We start from the raw sequence: 13,979 nt of genomic DNA on the forward strand, positions 1-13,979 counted from the left end.
AAAAAGTACCATGGAAAATTACCACGCCGCGTATTGGTCCTCTGATCCGTTTCGCCTCTCTTCTTCGGAAGAAGAGGAGGCAACTCGTTACAGCTACTCATGCCAGGAATATAGTATATGCATATGATTAGTATGTGTGGATAGAAAACACTCAGACGTTTCTAAAACTGGTTAAATCACGGCTGTCACTATAACAGAACGTGCGTTTCATCGAAAAGCGCAGGAAAATCTGATCACTGAAAATTGGAAAATATATCAATGCGCCACTTGAATGTATTGTTGAATGGAAGCCACATTACCTGGAGCCGAGATTGCAATTCCTACAGCTTCCACACGATGTCACCAGTCTTGTCAATTGCCTAGGCTTTGTTTCTTGGTCAAACGAAGAAGAGACAGCACATTTCTTCCGGTGTCCGACCGGATATTTTGGTTGAGATTTATCCGGACATTATTTCAAGACGTAGAGCTATAGAATATACATCGCCTCGTGATCAATGCGATAGATTATTAACGTTTACTAATACCTAAAGTTGCATTACAAAAGTATTTTGAAGTCTTTTGTGAAAGTTTATTGTCAACTTTTTTAATTTAAAAAAATGACGTTGCGTTATAAAACGCTGTTTTATACCCAATAGTGATGTTTATGGAACATCTAGGAGTGCCAACAAAGAAGATTGTCAAAGGTAATGAAGTTTTATATTTTATTTCTGCGTTTTGTGTTGCGCCGACTATGCTAATTATTTTGTTTACGTCCCCTGCGGGTCTTTTGGGGTGTTGCATGCTATCAGATAATAGCTTCTCATGCTTTCGCCGAAAAGCATTTTAAAAATCTGACTTGTTGGCTGGATTCACAACGAGTGTAGCTTTAATTCAGTACCCTGCATGTGCGTTTTAATGAACGTTTGAGTTTTAACGAGTGCTATTAGCATTTAGCATAGCGCATTTGCATTTCCAGATGTCTAGATGGGACGCCTGCGTGTCGGGTCGACCTAAGAGGTTAAGTATTTTCGGTCGATTTCTCAGCCAAGCAGGATGAAACAAACGTGACGTTTTTCGCCTACAAAAATATTATTTTTGGAAAAAAGGAACATTTGCTATCGAACTGGGAGTCTCCTGAGTGAAAGCTTCTGAAGCTCTTCAAAGGTAAATGATTTAATTTGGTTGCTTTTCTTATTTTTGTGAAAATGTTGCCTGCTGCCAGCACAGCCTAGCATAGCATTATGCCATGCTAAACTTACACAAATGCTTGTCTAGCGTTGGCTGTAACGCATATTTTGAAAATCTGAGATGACAGTGTTGTTAACAAAAGGCGAAGCTTGTGTTTCAATATATTTATTTCATTTCATTTGCGATTTTCATGAATAGGAAACGTTGCGTTATGGTAATGCGCTTGAGGCTATGATTACGCTCCCGGATACGGGATTGCTCGTCGATAGAGGTTAACTGACTTGCCTAAATAAATAAAGGTTTAAAAAAAAGAAAACGTTCTACTTTTAAACTCGGACAAAACAGAGATGCCTGTTCTAGGTCCCAAGAAACAAAGAGATTTTCTGTTGATTCTGACAATTAATCTTAATGGTTGTACAGTTGTCTCAAATAAAACTGTGAAGACCTCTGCGTTACTCTGGACCCTCTGGACCCCTCTCTTTTGGCGAACATATCAAGACTGTTTCAAGGACAGCTTTTTTCCATCTAACTTCTTAAGGATAGGGGCAGCATTTCCACTTTTGGATAAATAGCGTGCACAATTTCAACTTCCTGCTAATCATGCCAGGAATATATTATATGCATATGATTAGTAGGCGTGGATAGTTTCTAAAACTGGTTCAATCATGTCTGTGACTATAACATAACTTATGTAGCAGGCAAAACCCTGAGGAAAAACTGTTCATATTCTTTCTTTCTTTTTTTCCCTCTGACCGTTCCCTCAGTTGTCTTTGCCAAGAGAATTTGATAGCGCCCATTTTACAGTTCCTACGACTTCCACAGGATGTCACCAGTCTTTGGAATTGGGTTGGAGTTAATCATTGGTGCAACGAAGAAGAGGCACATCCTGGAACAACGCTACACTGTTGATAGTTACGCAAGAGGGAAAATGGTGCATGTTTTGTTTACTTGCAAACAGCTGGAGGCAGGGCTTTCTCCTATAGAGTTCCATTTTTATGGAATGGTCTGCCTACCCATGTGAGAGACGCAGACTCGGTCTCAACCTTTAAGTCTTTACTGAAGACTCATCTCTTCAGTGGGTCATATGATTGAGTGTAGTCTGGCCCAGGAGTGTGAAGGTGAACGGAAAGGCTCTGGAGCAATGATCCGCCCTTGCTGTCTCTTACTGGCCGGTTCCCCTATTTCCACTGGGATTCTCTGCCTCTAACCCTATTACAGGGGCTGAGTCACTGGCTTACTGGTGATCTTTCATGCCGTCCCTAGGAGGGGTGCGTCACTTGAGTGGGTTGAGTCACTGATGTGATCTTCCTGTCTGGGTTGGCGACCCCCCTTGGGTTGTGCCGTGGTGGAGATCTTTGTGGGCTATACTCGGCCTTGTCTCAGGATGGTAAGTTGGTGGTTGAAGATATCCCTCTAGTGGTGTGGGGGCTGTGCTTTGGCAAAGTGGGTGGGGTTATATCCTTCCTGTTTGGCACTGTCCTGGGATATCATCGGATGGGGCCACAGTGTCTCCTGACCCCTCCTGTCTCAGCCTCCAGTATTTATGCTGCAGTAGTTTATGTGTCCGGGGCTAGGATCAGTTTGTTATATCTGGAGTACTTCTCCTGCCTTATTCGGTGTCCTGTGTGAATTTAAGTATGCTCTCTCTAATTCTCTCTCTCTTTCTCTCTTTCTTTCTCTCTCTTGGAGGACCTGAGCCCTAGGACCATGCCTCAGGACTACCTGGCATGAAGACTCCTTGCTGTCCCCAGTCCACCTGGCCATGCTGCTGCTCCAGTTTCAACTGTTCTGCCTGTGGCTATGGAATCCTGACCTGTTCACCGGACGTGCTACCTGTCCCAGACCTGCTGTTTTCAAATCTCTTGAGACCGCAGGAGTGGTAGAGATACTCTTAATGATCGGCTATGAAAAGCCAACTGACATTTACTCCTTAAGTGCAGACTTGCTGCACCCTCGACAACTACTGTGATTATTATTATTTGACCATACTGGTCATTTATGAACATTTGAACATCTTGGCCATGTTCTGTTATAATCTCCACCCGGCACAGCCAGAAGAGGACTGGCCACCCCTCATAGCCTGGTTCCTCTCTAGGTTTCTTCCTAGGTTTTGGCCTTTCTAGGGAGTTTTTCCTAACCACCGTGCTTCTACACCTGCATTGCTTGCTGTTTGGGGTTTTAGGTTGGGTTTCTGTACAGCACTTTGAGATATCAGCTGATGTACGAAGGGCTATATAAATACATTAGATTTGATTTGATTTCACCAAAGACATATAGAAAGACAATACACTATGTCTGTGACAAAAAGTAGTGCACTATTTAAGGAATAAGGAGTAATTTAAGACAGAATGAATGTGTGTTTTATATTCTATGTTACCTACCTTCGCAGCAGTCCTGCCACATGCGCAGGTCAATGTTGGGGACATCGTCACAGCTGCCATATCCGTGGGGCAGCTGTGCCACGCTGAACACGTCTTGCTGGATACGAGTGATGTTGTCACCGTTGTCACACAGCACCCTCGTCAGAGATGCCTGCTTCAGCTGGGTCAGCTGGGCCGGGTTGAATACACCTGGGTTCTCATACCAGAACCTGGAAGCACAACCCAGGAGGAGAGGATGGAGGGTTACATGTAAACCCACACCATATAGACAAAACCTACACTCTCTCTCTCTCTCTCTCTCTCTCTCTCTCTCTCTCTCCCTCTCATCCTTCTAAAAAATGTGTTGATGATGAGCATAATTAATTTGACAAGAATTGGTAGCTGAGGGGATGTGAGCTCACCGGTCCCCATCTCTAAGGCGTTTGAACTGGGCAGCCAGCAGACACATGAGGGTGGGTCCCAGCCGGCTCCCAGGAACCAGGTCCTCAGCCATCAGAGCAGGGAACAGGTCGATGTTCAGGGGAGTGCCGTATAGCCTGGAGAGATAGGAATAGACAGACAGACAGACAGTCACAGCACTGTAATTCAACCCCAATGGAGCCACAGTTCAAGTGTGTCTGCAAATGATTGATAGCTAAAACCTGGTTTGTACCTCTGCAGCTTCTCCCTGACTTGGGGGTTCTGGATCTCGTTCCTCAGGTCGTCAAAGCTCTGTGCCGAGGTCAGGTTACAGAAGGTCCGGTAGTTGTTGTAGGGCGGTATCCCATGATCCCTTCCTCTCTGGATGTTCATGGCGGCCAGGTCCAGCGCCACGGAGTGGGCCATGGAGAACAGCCTCTCCGTCAGCTCCGTGTTCAAGAGCTGGGTCGACACGCGCATCTTCCCCGCCACGCCGAACAGGCCCCGCAGTAGGGGGTCGATGCCCCCCTCATTAACGATGCGGAAGGGGGAGAAGAAGGCACGGTGCAGGGAGATGTGGCCCTGGGGGATGGGCTGGAAGTGCTCGTCCAGCCGGTACAGGATGGGGTTTATGAGGGTGTGTCCGAAGCGGAAGGCAGCCGTGGCGAAGGCGTTGAGGATGCCGGCGTTGATGTTGGGGTTGTAGCCGTGGTAGTCGCCAATCAGCTTCCTCCCCACGTCACCCATGATCTGAGGGAGGGGGTGACCATCATCATCATCATCACCAATAATAATCATTTACAGAGACAGCACCTTTCATCAATCTGAAGACCTTTCACAGGAACATTGGTTAGATCTATATAGTAGAGTAGTCCTTACCTTGGTTAGAGTATGAGAGAGTACTAGATCTATATAGTAGAGTAGTCCTTACCTTGGTTAAAGTATGAGAGAGTACTAGATCTATATAGTAGAATAGTCCTTACCTTGGTTAGTGTATGAGAGAGTACTAGATCTATATAGTAGTGTAGTCCTTACCTTGGTTAAAGTATGAGAGAGTACTAGATCTATATAGTAGAGTAGTCCTTACCTTGGTTAAAGTATGAGAGAGTACTAGATCTATATTGTAGAGTATTCCTTACCTTGGTTAGAGTACGAGAGAGTACTAGATCTATATAGTAGAGTAGTCCTTACCTTGGGCAGCCAGTGGTTGTAGGTGATGTGCTGCATCTGTGCGCCAACTATCTTCCTTGCCTCGTGGTAGATGGTGTCTCCGTCCCAGTGTGGGTTGAGTCTGAGCAGCTCTGTAGCTATGCGGTTGTGTTCCCTGAACCACACGGTGTGCATGGCTGTCAGACCCAGCTGCTCATTGGCCCTGTGGTCTCCAGCCAGGAAGCAGGGAATGGGGCTCTCGTTCTCATCCCTCATACACTCTGTAGGGGGCCCCGTGGCGAAGGGTAGCAGGGGCTTCCCAGAGCGCTGGACGATGCCCTGCCTCAACAGTCCCCTCTGACTGGCCAGGTCGCGGACCTCCTCTGACTCGTGGCGTGAGCTGCCGTACACGTTGGACGCGTCGATGTACGATGTCAGCTGGTTGATCTGCTCCCGTGGAAACACGCTGTTCATGAGGAGTGATGTCATGCCGCTGCCACACACGGGACTGGAACGCACAAAGAACATGCAGCGTGCCCCGCTGCGCGCCTGCCGAGGGTCCCCCGGGGGGAACTGGATGGGGAAGCAGGGAGGGTCATTGGTGCACACGTTGGTACACAGCTGGCCGTCTGAGAAACGTGATTGACTGAGGGCGGCAACTGTGGAATCTAGATCATGGTCCAGGAACTGTCCCCACTGCATGAGCATGTGGGTGTAGTGGTCATCTGGGGTGATGGTCTCCGTGCCGATCATGGTGGTGGAAACGAGGCGGGGCAGAGGCAGGGCGTGGCCGTTGTGATGGCGGCTGCTGGCGCCAAGCGGCAGGTTGAAGCCGTTGTCGTAGACTGACTTGAGGAGGCGCTGGAAGGCGGTGAGGGAGGCGCCCCACATGGGGTGCTGCAGGTTGTTGCAGGTGCCGTCGTGGCTGCGGTACTTCTGGTGGAAGCAGATGTCAGAACAGTTGTTGATGCGGCGGTGGGCCGTGCAGCCTGACAGGTTGGCGATCACTTCCAGGAAGTGAGGGGACACCAGGTCATTGTAGCGGAATGCTGGGGACGAATGGAGGGACAGGAGGTGTACTTTATGGTGTACTGTATAAGGACACATACAGAGGAAACAAGCACAGGGCTGTGTACTACACCACTATATCAATATAGTTCCACCTAACAGAGGAGCATGTAGGCTGCTAATGTTTGCCCTGGGAATGTAAACCTGCATCTTGAGGGCCAAGAGTGTTCCTCTGACATGCACTAACTCCCTGGGAAACTAGACAGCTCCTGTGTTACAGCTCAGTGTGTGTGTTTGTCTGATGTGTGAGGTGCTTTGTGTAACTCAACTCAATGGGGAATAGTCAGAATTCAGCTGGCTGATGAAACATCTCCAACCCTCCCATTTCCCCCCGAATCCCACCCTTCCACCTCCACCCTCTGGTCATTCACAGAATTGATCCAGCCATACACAACCTTCGGGGTAGCAGTGTGTGGGTGGAGAGGGTGTCCCAGGTCACATAGACATAAACCAAACAGGCTACATTATTTTTGCTGACGTGCAAAAGTTAGGGCCCGGTGTAACAATGAACACTTGACTGTTGTCATAACCAGTGAAAACACTGAGCCTTTCCTCTCTCTCTCTCTCTAGCTCGCTATCTCTCTCTCAATTCAATTCAATTCAAGGACTTTATTGGCATGGGAAACATGTGTTAACATTGCCAAAGCAAGTGAGGTAGATAATATATAAAGTGAAATAAACAATCAAAATTAACAGTAAATATTACACATACAGAAGTTTCAAAACAATAAAGGCATTACACATGTCATATTATATATATATACAGTGTTTTAACAATGTAAAAATGGTTAAAGGACACAAGATAAAATAAATAAGCATAAATATGGGTTGTATTTACAATGGTGTGTGTTCTTCACTGGTTGCCCTTTTCTCGTGGCAACAGGTCACAAATCTTGCTGCTGTGATGGCACACTGTGGAATTTCACCCAGTAGATATGGGAGTCTCTCAAAATTGGATTTGTTTTTTTGAATTCTTTGTGTATCTGTGTAATCTGAGGGAAATGTGTCTCTCTAATATGGTCATACATTGGGCAGGAGGTTAGGAAGTGCAGCTCAGTTTCCACCTCATTTTGTGGGCAGTGTGCACATAGCCTGTCTTCTCTTGAGAGCCATGTCTGCCTACGGCGGCCTTTCTCAATAGCAAGGCTATGCTTACTGAGTCTGTACATAGTCAAAGCTTTCCTTAATTTTGGGTCAGTCACAGTGGTCAGGTATTCTGCAGCTGTGTACTCTCAGTGTAGGGCCAAATAGCATTCTAGTTTGCTCTGTTTTTTTGTTAATTCTTTCCAATGTGTCAAGTAATTATCTTTTTGTTTTCTCATGATTTGATTAGGTCTAATTGTGCTGCTGTCCTGGGGCTCTGTAGGGTGTGTTTGTGTTTGTGAACAGAGGACCAGCTTGCTTAGGGGACTCTTCTCCAGGTTCATCTCTCTGTAGGTGATGGCTTTGTTATGGAAGGTTTAGAATTTAACGGCTCTTTTCTGGATTTTGATAATTAGTGGGTATCGGCCTAATTCTGCTCTGCATGCATTATTTGGTGTTCTACGTTGTACATGGAGGATATTTTTGCAGAATTCTGCGTGCAGAGTCTCAATTTGGTGTTTGTCCCATTTTTTGAAGTCTTGGTTGGTGAGCGGACCCCAGACCTCACAACCATAAAGGGCAATGGGCTCTATGACTGATTCAAGTATTTTTAGCCAAATCCTAATTGGTATGTTGAAATTGATGTTCCTTTTGATGGCATAGAATGCCCTTCTTGCCTTGTCTCTCAGATCGTTCACAGCTTTGTGGAAGTTACCTGTGGCGCTGATGTTTAGGCCAAGGTATGTATAGTTTTTTGTGTGCTCTATGGCAACAGTGTCTAGATGGAATTTGTATTTGTGGTCTTGGTGACTGGACCTTTTTTGGAACACCATTATTTTGGTTTTACTGAGATTTACTGTCAGGGCCCAGGTCTGACAGAATCTGTGCATAAGATCTAGGTGCTGCTGTAGGCCCTCCTTGGTTGGTGACAGAAGCACCAGATCATCAGCAAACAGCAGACATTTGACTTTGGATTCTAGTAGGGTGAGGCAGGGTGCTGCAGACTTTTCTAGTGCCCGCGCCAATTCGTTGATATATATGTTGAAGAGGGTGGGGCTTAAGCTGCATCCCTGTCTCACCCCACGACCCTGTGTGAAGAAATGTGTGTTTTTTGCCAATTTTAACCGCACACTTGTTGTTTGTGTACATGGATTTTATAATGTCGTATGTTTTACCCCCAACACCACTTTCCATCAGTTTGTATAGCAGACCCTCATGCCAAATTGAGTCGAAGGCTTTTTTGAAATCAACAAAGCATGAGAAGACTTTGCCTTTGTTTTGGTTTGTTTGGTTGTCAATTAGGGTGTGCAGGGTGAATACATGGTCTGTTGTACGGTAATTTGGAAAAAAGCCAATTTGACATTTGCTCAGTACATTGTTTTCATTGAGGAAATGTACGAATTTGCTGTTAATGATAATGCAGAGGATTTTCCCAAGGTTAATGTTGAAACATATTCCACTGTAGTTATTGGGGTCAAATTTATCTCCACTTTTGTGGATTGGGGTGATCAGTCCTTGGTTCCAAATATTGGGGAAGATGCCAGAGCTAAGGATGATGTTAAAGAGTTTTAGTATAGCTAATTGGAATTTGTTGTCTGTATATTTGATCATTTCATTGAGGATACCATCAACACCACAGGCCTTTTTGGGTTGGAGGGTTTTTATTTTGTCCTGTAACTCATTCAATGTAATTGGAGAATCCAGCGGGTTCTGGTCTTTAATAGTTGATTCTAAGACCTGTATTTGATCATGTATATATTTTTGCTCTTTATTCTTTGTTATAGAGCCAAAAAGATTGGAGAAGTGGTTTACCCATACATCTCCATTTTGGATAGATAATTCTTCGTGTTGTTGTTTGTTTAGTGTTTTCCAATTTTCCCAGAAGTGGTTAGAGTCTATGGATTCTTCAATTACATACATCTCTCTCTCTCTCTCTCTCTCTCTCTCTCTCTCTCTCTAGCTCGCTATCTCTCTCTCTCTAGGTCGCTATATCTCTCTCTCTCTCTAGGTCTCTCTCTCTCTCTCTAGGTCTCTCTCTCTCTCTCTCTCTCTCTCTCACTCTCTAGCTCGCTATCTCTCTCTCTCTAGGTCGCTACCGCTCTCTCTCTCTCTCTCTCGGTCGCTATCGCTCTCTCTCTCTCGCTCTCTCTCTAGCTCGCTATCTCTCTCTCTCTCTCTAGCTCGCTATCTCTCTCTCTCTCTCTAGCTCGCTATCTCTCTCTCTCTCTAGGTCGCTATCGCTCTCTCTCTCTCGCTCTCTCTCTCTCTCTCTCTCTCCCTCCCTGCCTTCCTCATAAATCCTAAATATGGGGGGACCAGTCCCCTTGTTTCGGTCATTGGACGCATTGCTTTCACCCGTGATAACAGACCATATTAGGCATGACGTATCGGTAGTAAAACCCTTTATGAGCATCCAGTCAAATGGGTCAGAATGAGAAGAACATGTCATACAGATGTCATAAACATCTATCTACAGCCAGAGATGTTTACAAAATCCAACTGAAGTAACCCATTGAATGTTTGTGGATTGGGGCATTGGCATGTCCTCCTCACTTCCATACGTTCACATTACATAGAAAGTCTGTTAACTCATAACTCAATCAAAGCCTTATATGTCCTCTTTATACCACAGTATTGGCTTTCTGCTGTCTCACCTGTGCCGTTGGTGTCGACCATGAGGCCCTGGTTGACGTGGTTCTGGATGAGGAGCAGGGTTTGTTCGAAGATCTCCCCCGCCCTGGCCTGCCCCACTGTGTAGGGGTCCCTGGGGTAACGAAATAGGGCCAGCAACTCTCCAGGGGTACGAGGGTTACTACAGAGAGAGAGATGGAGGGGAAGGGAGGGGGTAGAGAGAGAGACCGAAGAGGGGTGCTTAGAGAGAGAAATGTGATCATGTTTAGATTTCTAATGTTTTCTTGGCAGTTACAACAACTCTAATGTGTCTGCCAGTATTGAATGATGAAACATCCCTCCTGACCCAAATGACATGAGCAGGCAGTAAAACTTCAACATGCACATTCTCCTAACCAACTTCACTTCCTTATATGGGCATCACATCCTTTGACGCCATCCCAACAACTACACTGTTATTTATGAATTGCTTTGAAAGTGTCATTTATAAACCATGGCACACACAGACACACACACACACACAAACACACACGCACACATACAGTATGTACTATTACAAAGAAATACAGTATGTAGTATTACAAGAAATACAGTATGCGTTATTACAAAGAAATACAGTATGCATTTTTACAAAGAAATACAGTATGTAGAATTACAAAGTAATACAGTATGCATTATTACAAATAAATAAATAAATATGTAGTATTACTAAGAAATACAGTATGCATTATTACCAAGAAATACAGTATGTAGTATGACAAAGAAATACAGTATGCATTATTACAAAGAAATAAAGAAATATGTAGTATTACAAAGAAATACAGTATGTAGTATTACAAGAAATACAGTATGTAGTATTACAAATAAATACAGTATGTAGTATTACAAAATAATACAGTATGTAGTATTACAAAGAAATAAATAAAAATGTAGTAATACAAAGAAATTCAATATGTAGTATTACAAAGTAATACAGAATGTAGTATTACAAATAAATAAGTAGTATTACAAAGAATATATAGTATTTAGAGGATCCAAATTAAGAATGTTTGATATGCTAGTCATATATAGTGATGATGACACATCGGGAGAATTGCAATCCAAGTCCTCAGGCTGTGAGAAGACCTTTACTGGATGCGCCAGTTACAGAGCACAAACACACAAGCCTGTGAAGCCACTGAGCTCTGGGGGCCCAGAGGCAAGTTCACTATCTGGGCATGTCATTAGAACAGAGCTAGAAATCCCTAGGTGGCTGGCTGGCTGGCTGGCTGGCTGGCTGGCTGGCTGGCTGGCTGGCTGGCTGTGTGTGTGTGTGTGTGTGTGTGTGTGTGTGTGTGTGTGTGTGTGTGTGTGTGTGTGTGTGTGTGTGTGTGTGTGTGTGTGTGTGTGTGTGTGTGTGTGTGTGTGTGTGTGTGTGTGTGTGTGTGTGTGTGTGTGTTTGCATGCATGTGTTTGCATGCGTGTGTTTGCATGCGTGTGTGTGCATGCGTGTGTGTGCGCGCGCGTGCATATAGAAACATGCTCCTGTTAACCTCATCATCAGTTCAAAGAGCTTACACACAAAACATGAATCAAGATAAGAGTTCAGAAATGATAATGCAACAAAGCTTAGATTCATAAGCCTGATTCCAACCCGCTGACTAAAAGGGCATTTGACTTACCCATCAAACAGATGCCTCCTGGTAGATTCGATGGCACTGTCCACGTTGCGGATGGCCTCTTCAATAGACGACGTCACAAAGGTGTCCCCTTGTCTACTTACTGGAGGCACTGCAAACAGATAGGCACACATCAACTAACACTGATAATAAAACAATAGAATAATTAGCCATAAACTGAAATCAGATGTTTCAACTGCATATGTCATCTGTTGTGCCGTGTTCAAGACAGCATGAGGTAGCATTATAACCTAGATCAGGGGTAGGCAACTAGATTCATGACTACATTGAGACACGATCATGTCTATTTTTGTATTCATGAGAATACTTGGGAACAGATTTCTTAAATTAAACACATTTTTGATGGAGGGAACAGAACGCAGATTGGAGGGAACAGAACACATTTCTGGCAGACTGCGTAGTGAAGTTCTACAGTGTGCCATGTAAAAAATTGAGTGTCTGATGTGTAGGCTGCAGACCCGTCCAACAACAACCCAACATGGTCACAGTTTGCTGTCGGCACGCTAGCTAGCATCGTCTACGAGACAGCGTGCAGGCAGGCCAAGGAAAATAAGCAACACTGGTGCTAGAGCTGAGGAGTAGGCCCAAATTATGGTGTTACAATAGCTGTGTTACAGCGGTCACAAAGCCTTGGTCCGGTGAGGAGTGGGGTGTGTGCAGGCTTTGGTTCTATCCCAGCAAAAACACATTTGATTCAGGTGTGTTAGAGCAGGGCTGGAACAAAAGCTTGCAATGTCTGTAGTTCTCCACAATTAGGGTTAGCCTAGATTAGCATACTCTAGCTGTGTCTTACCTAGGACGGTGAGCACCATGCTAGCGGACTGGTAGCCAATAGGGTTGCGGGCGACACACTCGTAGCGTCCACCGTCGGCTAGACCCACGTCCTTAACCTCCAGGAAGCCCTCAGGGGCGATGTGGAACTTCCCACTTTCCGTCACCTGGACACCGTCCTGCAGAGTTGCCGGGGGAGACAAGGGTTGAAAGGTCAGGAGGTGTGGACTAGTGTGGGGTAATGAGTGGGGCACTGCCTTGAGTTACACAGTCAAAGCCGTAGGGTCTGACAGGCCTGCTTAAACCCTACATCCCAACCCGAGCACTCCATTCTGCCACCTCTGGTCTCTTGGAACTACAACCCCTATGGGAGGGAAGCTCCCACTCAGCCCAGTCCAAGCTGTCCTGGCACCACAATGGAGGAACCAGCTACCCCCTGAAGCTAGGACAGCAGAATCCCTGCCCATCTTCTGAAAACATCTGAAACCCTACTTCTTCAAATAGTATCTTAAATAATCCCACAGCACATATTCATCTATATACACTATATATACAAAAATATGTGGACAGCCCTTCAAATGAGTGGATTTGGTTATTTCAGCCACACCCATTGTTGACAGGTGTATAAATCGAGCACACAGCCATGCATTCTACATATACAAACAATGGCAGTAGAATGGCCGTACTGAAGAGCTCAGTGACTTTCATTGTGGCACCGTCATAGGATGCCACCTTTCCAACAAGTCAGTTCGTAAAATTTCTGCCCTGCTAGAGCTGCCCCGGTTAAATGTAAGCGCTGTTATTGTGAACTGGAAATGTCTAGTGGCAACAACGGCTCAGCAGCGAAGTGGTAGGCCACACAAGCTCACAGAACGGGACCGCCGCGTGCTGAAACGCGTAGCGCGTAAAAGTTGTCTGTCCTCGGTTACAACACTCACTAGTTCCAAACTGACTCTGGAAGCAAAGTCAGCACAAGAACTGTTCGTTGGGAGCTTCATGAAATGGGTTTCCATGGCCGAGCAGCCGCACACAAGCCTAAGATCACCATGCGCAATGCCAATGATCAGCTGGAGTGGTGTAAAGCTCACCGCCATTGGACTCTGGAGCAGTGGAAACACGTTCCCTAGAGTGATGAATCTCGCTTCACTATCTGGCAGTCCGATGGACTAATCTAGGTTTGGAGGATGCCAGGAGAACGCTACATGCCCCAATGCATAGTGCCAACTGTAAAGTTTGGTGGAGGAGGTATAATGGTTTGGGCTAGGCACCTTAGTTCCAGTGAAGGGAAGTCTTAAAGCTACAGACACTAATGACATTCTAGACGACTCTTTTTTCCAACTTTGTGGCAGCCGTTTGGGGAAGAACCTTTCCTGTTTCAGCATGACAATAACCCTGACCTCAACCCCATTGAACAGATTTTGGATGAATTGGAACGCAGACTGCAAGCCATACCTAATCGCCCAGCGTCAGTGCCCAACATCACAAATGTTCTTGTGGCTGAATGGAAGCAAGTCCCCGCAGCAATGTTCCAACATCTAGTGGAAAGCCTTCCCAGAAGAGTGGAGGCTGTTATAGCAGCAAAGGGGGGGGGGACCAACTCCATATTAATGCCCATGATTTTGGAATAAGATGTTAGACGAGCAGGTGTCCA

At 45.5% G+C, this 13,979-nt stretch overlaps 1 protein-coding gene across 2 annotated transcripts in view; it reads right to left on the minus strand.

The window, feature by feature from the left end:
• The window catches only part of LOC118362151 (peroxidasin-like), a 94,898-nt gene that overhangs the window by 20,296 nt on the left and 60,623 nt on the right, over positions 1 to 13,979 (minus strand). For both annotated transcript variants that reach the window (XM_052486104.1, XM_052486103.1), the window contains 7 exons: positions 12,351 to 12,507; positions 11,540 to 11,648; positions 9,902 to 10,059; positions 5,139 to 6,145; positions 4,201 to 4,697; positions 3,950 to 4,084; positions 3,549 to 3,757 (listed from right to left, as the gene is read on the minus strand). In XM_052486104.1, coding sequence (XP_052342064.1) covers positions 3,549 to 3,757; positions 3,950 to 4,084; positions 4,201 to 4,697; positions 5,139 to 6,145; positions 9,902 to 10,059; positions 11,540 to 11,648; positions 12,351 to 12,507 — 2,272 coding nt within the window. The remainder of the gene's footprint in view (positions 1 to 3,548; positions 3,758 to 3,949; positions 4,085 to 4,200; positions 4,698 to 5,138; positions 6,146 to 9,901; positions 10,060 to 11,539; positions 11,649 to 12,350; positions 12,508 to 13,979) is intronic.

Source organism: Oncorhynchus keta, chromosome 29 (assembly GCF_023373465.1).
Source record: "Oncorhynchus keta strain PuntledgeMale-10-30-2019 chromosome 29, Oket_V2, whole genome shotgun sequence".
Lineage (NCBI taxonomy): Eukaryota > Metazoa > Chordata > Actinopteri > Salmoniformes > Salmonidae > Oncorhynchus > Oncorhynchus keta.